Genomic DNA, 11,201 nt, shown 5'->3' on the forward strand with positions numbered 1-11,201 from the left:
ACTGTGAATAAAAATAAGACAAAAAAAAACGTTGAAATCAATACATTCAGTGTAATACAGAAAAAAGCGTGAGAAACCAACTATGACATCGCCATACAAATGCAAAATTTGAGCTAAGGGCCATTGAAGTTAACAAGAACCCTCATACTTTATTATTATTATATGAAAGAGACAATTTTATCGGAAAATTGTGCAAACAGATATAAAGAATAAACAATTAGTTTTATATTTCAATAAGTTTTTATTTAAAAAAAGATTAACATAAGTATTTAGCTTGAATGTAAAAATAATTCAAACATGACTACAAATATCAATTATACAAATGTATGTGATAAGTGCATACACAGTACACAATAAAAAGGATAAAAAATTCAATAGTAGAACCAATTATAATTTTCTCTATCCTTTAAATAAATCTACTATGATTGGGTATAATTCTAAAATAAAGATTCTTACTTTAATTACTATTTTTTAGATATAGTTAAACTAACCCAACAGTAGGTAGAAATACTATTTAAGTTTATTAATCATTTAAATGTTATTTCTGTACCAGTTTTAAAAATTAAATTGTATTTGTTACCTTAAAGTTATATAAAATACGTTATTTATAAAACACGTACCGTGTATAGTGTTGCAATTAGCTTTAATAACTATCTGTATATGTATTGTATGTGTATATCTGTATATGTATTTGTGATTGTGCCAAGTCTTCCTCGGGCGTCTGCTTCATCTCTTACCATTAATTTCCTAATCAAATGTTTTCTATATTATCCTTTTTTGTTCATCGCTCATCTTATTCAAACCACCAAATCTTCCCTTCAAGATCATAGGTATAACCGTGCTGGAATTTTACCGTGACCGCATTAGATTAATCTTCTTGACCTGCATTAGATGAGGCTTTGGTGACAGTATTCAAAATACAAAAAAAATTGGTGATAAATTTTTCGTTTTTATAACGTGTTATAAAACGAGAGCTATCTCTTTCTTTAGCCTGGATTCGATTTGTCTCACGCCATGACATTTAATAACTTTAAACATGCTTCTTCGGAACACTCCTTACAAGAAGACATTCTTTCATTATAAACTGAAATCCTAGAGGTATTTAATATTTTCCCTGAGTTTTCGCATTGATGCCATGGATCAAACACATTGCTAAGAGATTTGTTTTCTTTCTTAATGTTACTACTAGGTATAGATATTTCCGATTTCTCGCAAGATGCTTCCACATCTGTAGATAAACTAAATTTGGAAAGCCACAGCTTCCTAGTATTTCTATCCCCCAAAACAAAAAAGTAACTCAGACTGAAGCCTTGAAGTAAAACATTTATGCAAAACAGATAGGCCATGAAAACCTCATTTGAAAATAGCCCGAAAATCCACATTAGTCCGAATTGATAGAAAAGGAAAGTGAACGTTTTGACGTCCCGAACGATTTTTTTCTCTCTTGAAATACACGCATGTACGTCGCGCGAGGTGCCATAAATAGAATAAAGAATGCTTAACAAAAGCACGGTATTAAAAATAATAAACATGAAGATTGGTAAAACAACTGCTAGCCAAAAACCGTATCCGCTCGGGTAGCAAAAGTTATTACTTAAATTGTTTGTATAGCTGTCAGAATCAAAAGTCAGAAGAGGAATCATCGGTATCAAGGGAAACAGCCACCCAAAAGCTAGAGCAAGTAATAGTATGGAGTTTTCAGAATATTTCATGGATTTGAATACGTTAACAATCTTTTGATAGTAAAAAAAGGCTATCACAAACATCCAAGAAAAGGTTGAAAGAACCGAGTAATGTAAAATAATTCCGGAGACAAAGCATGTGTTAGTGCATGAGTTTTTGTCATTTAAGTCTAGTGTGGAAACAAACAAGAAATTGAACATCATGATTCCAATTGAGGCGACTAAATTCATCCTAAGCTTGTGAACCAGGCCATTTCTCCAGGTCTTCAATAAAATTCCCGTGAGGAGCACAATAAACAGACTGACGATGGATAAAATGCAGCCAAAAAAGGATATATATGTCAACACTCGATAGTGAAAATTACTCACGAGATGTTTAAGGTTATCTTGGTTTTGGGCACCATGAATGCTTATAAGCTGAGCAAAATGCGTGAGATGATAACATCTGCAGGTTTCCCAGCCTTCGAGGTCGGTTTTTCCCAGAAACTCGCAGCCTTCAGTAGACCATTGGCCTGTGGGTCCCAAACCAAAATCCCAGAAAACGCACTCCTTGTTTTCACGTTTGTTTCCTGTCTTACTCACGTTAGTCTTAAAATGTAAATCTACGTATTCATTTTTACCAAGCTTAGAAATATTTCCCATTTGAATGCTGATGATTTTCCCGTTAACTTTTTTCAGATCGTGGCCAACTTGTTGTTTCGTGTTTGAAAATGCTTTGTCGTTCCGATAAACTATAAAAAAGAGCTTCACACCGCCAGACGGTTGGTTGCTTAGAATTGATGACACATTAACCAAAATAATATCCTCTTCAGAATAATCCGTGAGTGAATCTGAAAAAAAAACATATTTTTAATATAATCGTTACGTGGCTAAGCACTTTTTGCCAAATGTAATTAGATCGTATATTTCATTAAGTGGAAGGATATAAAATACTTTAATTGCCATTTAAGTATTAAGGTTCAGGTACAATGTCATGGATAAAAATGATTCCAAAACACTATTGAAAAACCGAAATTTTTCATAATATATATTTACTATGAGTTATTATTTATTAAGGGTAAAAGAGTGAACAGAAAAAAATGCATTCATTACATCATCAAAAAAAATCGTACAAACCTGAAGTCAATAATTCAAATGAGGATCCCAAGTTTTCATCCGGATCAGAAGAAATTTTTATTCCAACAAGAGATTTTTGTTTAGATTTATCTGCAATGGCAATAGCAATATTCACGTCTGGTTTCTGGATTGTTATTATTTCACTCTGATTCATTGGCAGAATCACTTTACTAACTAAAGCTTCCAAGTTTTTTGGGATTTCCGAAGGAATTGTATAATTTAGTCCTAATTTAAGAATACCGTCCACCATGGTTGCAGCATTCTTGAGACTAGTTGTACTAACAGGAAGGTCCATCATAGCATCCATAGTCTGCATCACATATTGGATCTGCTCAGCTGGATCCTGCGGAATAAAACTACTCATCAAATCTAGTTTAAGAGAAAATAATACATAAAATTGACGTTCTAACTAATTTATCTTCATTAATAAATTATCCGTCATACATTTATTATAGTTGTACAGAACATGAAAATAAGAAGTTAGTATTTTTATTAGTATATTTATTATGTAGTCAAAATTACAGTTATTTTATTAATGCCTAGTCTATAAAGTTCTATTTTTTTATTTCGTTATTATTATTGAGGAATATTATACACGCCAAAATAATTATCATGATTTCTTTTTAGGTAACTTTTTACACGCAAAAACACACACTTCACCACAATCTACACATCTGCCCTGATAAATAAATCACGATAATACTTTTGACCGTCAGAATCACAAATCTTAAAATTATGTAACAATTATGAATGAATATTATGGGCTTTTGCGAGTTATTTTTTGCTCGTGGTAGAACACCGGCTAACAGTTTTCTTACTATAAAATCTTTTTTTTAAATAGATAAATTTAAAAATGATTTTTGTTTTTGTTTTAGTGAGGATTAAACCTTCCTCCCCAGGGACTTGCTCTGAACAATAAATAAAATATATGCCGAGTGCCGAGAATTATTACGTATACTAAAATCAGTGAATTTTTATGATGTTCCCAATTTCAGATATATGCGTGTCACCAAAAATTGATAGAATCATAGATATATGAATATTAGTAGACCTGCCCTAAGTGATTAAAAGCGTATTATCCCCACTCCCCATACCGGTTCCATTGGAGCCGGCTGGGCTCGCGTATGGCCTCAAGTGAAATTTGAAATCGTGACGTCATCATTCTTGTGCGAATTATGGTCGAGGCATCATCGGTTCATTTTACGAAATAACACGGCAAAATGTTGACTTGTATTATGAAAACTTGTAAAAATAGATGTGAAAAAGAGAATAAACCCAATTGTCGTATTACATTCCATATATAGGCATTATTTTACTTTATTTTAAGCATATTCACATCGTATAATATGAATCAGTTACTATCACATCGAGAAACGTCTGGACGCGAAACACAAAGCTGGTTGGTTGCTGGGAAGTAAATTATGAACATTTATAAAAGTGTCTTAACTAAATACAAACGAAATATTCGACTCTGAAAATAAAACCGAATTTTTTTGCCGAATTTGGACTTCGCAAATTTGTTCATAACGTGGCGAGTAATTTGCGCTCCCATGTAAAAATGTCTATTCATTCAAAAGCAGATTTTACTTTTAAGAAGTAAATGGTGATATTATAATGCGAGATGCCTATTTACTGTCAGATTGATTTATTGACGAATCACAGTCAGCTTCACTCCCTTCGTTCTTCAACAGTTGATTTTACCCCTCGCCATTATCTTCTCGTCTATTAATTCCTATGTCTGTGGATAGAATGCATTTTAATGGACAACGAGTCTATCAATTGAGTTTTGGCTAAATCAGATTTTAAAAATAGCAGGGAACCAATTATGTATTATCTACATAGTGTTATTATAATTGTTTAAATTGTAAATTCGGAGTCCGACTGTTGAGGACTTCTGAGTCTAGTCTAAAAGTACCAACTCGCCACTCTACGCATAATTACCTATTTAAATCTCACCGTACACAAACAAATTATAAAGCAAATTAACCAATTCCTCACTTACACATATTATGTATTTATTATTCAAACGAATGTACGAATGATAAAGACATCCTTAACATAAATAACTAATTCGATGTTCAAACACACCTAAAAAAATAATAAAAAAATATTGTAACTGTTAATTTTAAATTAAATCTTTTTTTTAAATTTGCTAACCATTGTAATGTCACTTACTAACTAACTAACCATCACGCCGTTTCAGAGATGACGGACTGTCAAATAACTTGGTACACACTTCTTGCCTCATTCACATTCATACGTCGTATCATACACATTCTTCTATTGTTATGATTATTGCCATGGCCCAATTCAAATATCCGATTCACTTGATCGTGACATGTCCTCCAATGTAAGTAATTATTATTGTATACAACCGTGGTGTATTACCAATACTTGCATAAAAAAAGTGTAACCATTTCATAATATAAGGAATAGTGCATCCTTATGATGCCTCCGTACACTCAGTGAATCAATTTTAAAGTATGAAGCTGCCTCTGCATAATTATAAAGAAGTTAACAATAATATTTAATGCCCAGAGTTGCTAAACAAGATTTCATTAAATGTTCCTGCGCGTTCAACACGCTCTTGTGTCCTGTTTAGGGTTGACCAAAGTAAAACGAACTCTAAGCAGAATTCTTGCCTGAACAGACTATGCAATAATTACAATAGCGTATTATCTAAGGTTGATATTTTGAGTTGCGAACTTACCAAATACAAGAGGTCCATAAAAGAATAATTCTCTGATGGTTTGTGAATAATGTTTATGTCTCTATTGTTTATATTGTTAATATCTCTATTATGATTTGATTTATATCTACAACCTCTCTCCATGGCTATAAATGTATCGTTATTTGACAGTAAATTAACTTTTGTTCCTCATGTAAATGAAATAACCAACAAGGCCATGAAATGCCTGGGGTTCATTCTGAGGACGATAAAAGAATTTACAACAATTAATTCCTTCAAATTGCTTTATACTGGGTTGGTAAGAAGTAATTTGGAGTACAACTCAACAATCTGGGCTCCATTTTATAAGACTCATCAGCAAAAAATCGAAAGAGTACAACATAAGTTTCTAAGGTTTATTAATTCCAAACTTGGAATACCAATCGAAGAACTTAATTATACAAGTCTATTGGAATTACTAAACCTAAGTGATTTAACTACAAGAGTGAGTGACTTAGTTTGCCTTTTCAATATATCAAATGGCAACCTGGACGCCCTCGATTTAACGAGCTTAATTAATTTGCGTATACCTACCCGCGATACCCGTTTAAATGCTCTATAATTTGTTACCAAATCTGGCAATAATTACTGCGTAAACTCTCCAATTCAAAGGCTTCATACACTTGGAAACAAATATAGTTCAATCGATGTCTATCATTTCCAATCGGTTTCCAAATTTAAAACCAATATATTAGAACTTTTAATATAAAACAATAAACATCTAGCTATTGCACCTCTTATTGAATTATTTCCTCAAGATTGACATAAATAATAGGTGTAGTCTTCTTGCAATTACTACAATTGCATTATTATTTCACATGTAATTACTGTAATCATTTAGCAAAAATTTTACTTTATTTTTATTTATTTATCCATTTACGAACTGGCCGGCTTATGGAGCCCGCTAGTTCGTGAATAGATGATTGAATGAATGCATAAATATATACACTAGCTTTTATGTGTCGCATAGATATTATGTTAATACATTCTACTACCTGCTATGTACATATAAACTTAACATTTTTATAATCATTTTTTTCGTGTTTATACCTTAGAAGTAGGCAAATTCTTATTTTCTTACAACAACTCAGGCTTTTGCCTACAAACTATCATGTTTAGATTTGCTTTTTACTTGGTTTTATATGTCAAATGGTGAATGTTATATTATTGCTTTACTATTCTATATTTATAATCTTCACAATATTTTTTTATAAAAACTATGTAAACTGGCTGACCGATCGCCCTCGATTTACCAGGTCACGACAACCGCAGACAAACGCAGTATATTTGCTAACAATACTGCCAATAATTATTTCGTTAACTTTTTAACTCAAAGACCTCATACACTATGTGTCGTATTGTATCATGTTACTGCTGCCACTACCTAGCATATACATATAAACTTTACATTTCTTATTAACTAATTTAAGTCTGTATAACTTAGGAGTAGGAATATTCTTATTCTAATTTTTGTTCAACAGGTTTATACCTACAAATAATTATTGTATGCATTTACTATTTACTGATATGTATTTTTATATTTTTATTTGATACGGTTATATGTATTTTTACTATAATTTTTGTTAACTTACAATCTTCAGAATATTATTTTTTATGAACTATGTATGTAAAAGCCCAATGGAGGTTTAAATAAATAATAAATTATTGAAGACAATATTTTCGTTTAGAAACCGATAATATTGTCTTCAATAATTAAATGTAAACTGTCGATTTCCCAAAAATGAATAAATAAATAATACGTTCATGAACTGGAAATTAAAATTTGTTTTACAAAATACTTACTAAGTTCGTAATGTTTGGTTCACAGTAGTTTAAATTGGAAATTTTCCAAACAGCCCCGAATCTATAGTCGCCTACACATCTGTACTCTCGGCAGAGGTCTGTTCTCACTATGACATCGTGACCTGTGAATTTCATCAAAATCATTACATTTTCGACTGACATATTATACAGAACAAACAAAACAATAAGAAAAGAACTATTTATATATTTTATACACTGATAATATTAACTTATCTTAGAAAAATATGAAACCGAAAACATCCAGAAATTAAAAATGTAACGGTAGCATTTGGGAATTGAACCCCCTCAGTCTTACCGGGAAAATACTCTCACTGGTAACCCATGTTTTGATCGTAAGCAAAATATCGTAATTAACTGAATTTTTTGAAAATGCTTTATATAAGTTGACAAAACGTTTATATTTGTGGCCGGCCGAAAAGCCTGTAACATCACGGTACATTCACGACAGTAATGCAGCACTGCAATTCGAGTTATGAATTGTACTGTTTGTGACATCGCTAGACGCGATTGCATAAATTTAACAAATTTTAACTTTGAAAGCTCGTAACTTCGTCATTAGATATCGGAAAACTAATTTTAATGTCGTTATTATCTCTATAAATATAACACATAAAAAAAGGAAACATCATAATTCGTATCGATATTATATCTCAATTTAAGAATTACCTAACGTTATTTTCATTAATATTATGAAATAAAATTAAAATAACGATTTTGTAACACTTATAATCACAGGATTGTTGTCTTACCTGTAATTCAAAGTTGGGCTACCTCCTTCTCTAGCTAACGTTTCGGACAGAATTACAATATCCATCATCCCTGATGATTGACACTATACTGCTGTCCGAAACGTTGGGTAAAGAAGGAGATACCGTAACACGGCATAGTACCCAAAAAATAAATTACTTTAGTAATTGACAAAATTTCACTTAACTTAAACGTTGTAATTTAATTAATATACTAACGTACTACAAATCCTTAAAAGATTAAATATTGCAAATATGAATTTTGATAATCTATTAAAAATACACATATTTAATGAAAAATATATTACCTATTTTAGTCTCCGGGACAAATTGAATATCCTGACAGAATAGCAGTTTCCTTGTGAATATGACATCCTCCTTTAGAAAGTAATTTAACAAAATGCGATCCCCCTCAGTGACATGCAACAATATTTTGTCACCGAAGTCCATTTTCTCTGATATCGTAACATTATCCAAAATTTCACTGTTGGTTAGCATAACACTTGTGTCAAGATCTTTTGGGCATTTGCCGTTAGGACAAAGTTTTCGTTTCAAATCATCTGAATGTTGAGATTGAATATCCAGCAAATACCTTAAGAGTTCAACATCTTTTATCATCATCACGGATGTGTTTTTATATAAATGATTATTTTTCACAAATACAACCTTTTCTGAGTCGACCGAATAATAATCAATTTTGTTTGTACAAAGACACCAATAGTTTCCGTTTTCTATTGCTGTGACACCGAACTCTTTGGGATTATTCAAAACCTTGATTTCCATTCTTATTCTATCCGTCTTGTTTAGGGATTCGTGGAAACACCAAACTTCGTACAATATTGGTATTGGATGGGTGATATTAAAAATGATTAAATCGTTGCTAAAAACAAAAAAGCAATTAAATTTTATTAAAACACTTTAAAGCAATTTAAATACTCCAATATAATACCGTCCAACTTGAATAATTTAACCCTTAGTGCCACTGGTGGATCCCACACTATGCAAATTTTCAGAAATATTGTTATTTTTTTTTTTCGGTTGACGTTTTATCTTATCTCCTAATTTAGTTAACGCCTCGGGATGATTCCCTACGAGTGTAGATTTTTTAGGTAAATAAAAATTATATGCGAAATCTCAGGAATAAGTTAAAAAATAGAATATTAATCGAATTAAAAGTAAATTGGTTAAGACCGAAATAATGGTTAAATTTTGTTAGAATTTTATGCCTTCTTATTTTAGGTTATAAGATTAACTTGAAAAAAAAACTGCATTTTAGTTAACATTTTCAATTAATATTTGGCCTTTGAATTAGGCAGATTTTATGTGTCAAGCACATTATGGTATCAGACCTAATCTGGGAACTCATGATACCATTGCAACATTGACTTCTCTAGTTATGGTTGATATGGATAGACAACGTAAGTACCTAGAAATATTTATGGATCTAAAACAAGGCTTTTGATAGTGTCACATTCTAGGTTGCTTGCTAAACTGGAGAAAATTGGACGGGAAGATAACGTTTTAATTTGGTTCCAGAGTTTCTTAGAAAATTGAGAACAATATGTAATACTATAAAATACATTGAGTCAAACTATGTCTTCGGACTGAGGAATTTCTCGAGGTACAGTAATCGGGTCTATGCTTTTCCTTATATACTTCAATGATCTGTTCAGTGTCCTTCTTAGTGGAAGTTTCAATTCGTATGAATACACAGTTATCATCGTCAATGGAATAACATTCGCCTTCAAATGTTCACTATCCTAATAAAATGTTTTTAAATTACTTACTCTGTGCGTGCATATTTGATCTCCACTTTGGTTGGATCCGGAGAATTCTCGTGCAGTCTGCTATCGCCTCCTTGTACGGTTGGCAGGACGCACAACCGCGGAAACTTCAAGTCGCACCTCACGGGTTTTAGCTCCTTGTTCTGTACGTCCACCGTGGCGCAGTCTCCCGGTGCACTGCCCATGGCGCTCGTGTTCCATCCCTCGAATATCATCGATGTAAAGTTCTCTACCATTCCCATGTTTTCATCTCCGATGCGCCAGTTCACGAATGGTCCATTTTCATAAACTCTTTCGTAGTCAGTCCAAAAAATATTGTACCCAAGTTTGTTGTACTCCAATTCATAAATCGATATGTTTTTATAAAAATTGATTGGCACTGTATTGCCATTGCATCTGTCATACTTCTCCGAGCTAGTTTCTGGAGGTTTAACCATGAATGGTCCAGACGTTGGGAAATCATTTAAAGGGAAGCTGGTACCAATGACACACAGCGAGTTTATAACAATAGCTAATAAAGATTTCAATAACATTATGAATCGTTGGTTCAGGGGGGAAACCAGATAATATATTCACTGAGGTATATTATATCTATATTTAATAAACTTTTACTTATCAAAAACAGTATTATTTTTATTCTACATCGAATTATTCAATTTAGTTATACTTGGCATTATTATATTGTATTACGGCTAGATATTAAAAGTGTTACACCCTTTTGGCGGACTTAAGAAAATCCCTTAAACATTTTTACCATAACGCTATTTTCTGCCATGCTGAAAAAAAATTTAAAATAATTAAAAGTTGTTTATTTTAGCATTCAAAATAAGAATAAAAAGGAATGTTGTGATAATTGTAAAATAATTATTTATACCGAATCAATTTATTTAACTTTAGTATTTAATCATTGAAAACATTGATAGATAAATACCTTCAATATGCAAACCGCAATCATTGATCTTGTACTCACCGATATAAAACTATCATACTCACTAACGAAATTTGATAATTCAATATCCGACCACAATATTTTACTCCTTGATGTAATTCACACATATATGAAAAATGCATCTATAAAGTCGTCCCAAAAATATACACATATTAATCTCGATAATCTAAAGAATGATTTCATACAAAATCCCTTTCATCTTAGTATGAATGACGACCGGTATACTACGACAACCTTATATTGTATGAAATCATTCTTTAGATTATCAAGATTATTATGTGTATATTTTTGGGACGACTTTATAGATGCATTTTTCATATATGTGTGAATTACATCAAGGAGTAAAATATTGTGGTCGGATATTGAATTATC

At 31.7% G+C, this 11,201-nt stretch overlaps 1 protein-coding gene across 1 annotated transcript; it reads right to left on the minus strand.

Annotated features, from left to right (window-relative positions):
• Positions 1–551: 551 nt before the first annotated feature.
• LOC149414938 (uncharacterized) lies at positions 552–8,885 on the minus strand. The gene is made up of 4 exons (XM_089643190.1): positions 8,405–8,885; positions 7,330–7,451; positions 2,799–3,141; positions 552–2,512 (listed from the first exon to the last, which is right to left on the minus strand). Exons 1-4 carry the CDS (start codon positions 8,877–8,879, stop codon positions 1,008–1,010), a joined length of 2,445 nt encoding a protein of 814 aa, XP_089499316.1. The 5' UTR covers positions 8,880–8,885; the 3' UTR covers positions 552–1,007.
• Positions 8,886–11,201: the final 2,316 nt, after the last annotated feature.

Source organism: Hesperophylax consimilis, chromosome 19 (assembly GCF_061612785.1).
Source record: "Hesperophylax consimilis isolate HC1 chromosome 19, BYU_Hcon_1.0, whole genome shotgun sequence".
NCBI classification, from domain to species: domain Eukaryota; kingdom Metazoa; phylum Arthropoda; class Insecta; order Trichoptera; family Limnephilidae; genus Hesperophylax; species Hesperophylax consimilis.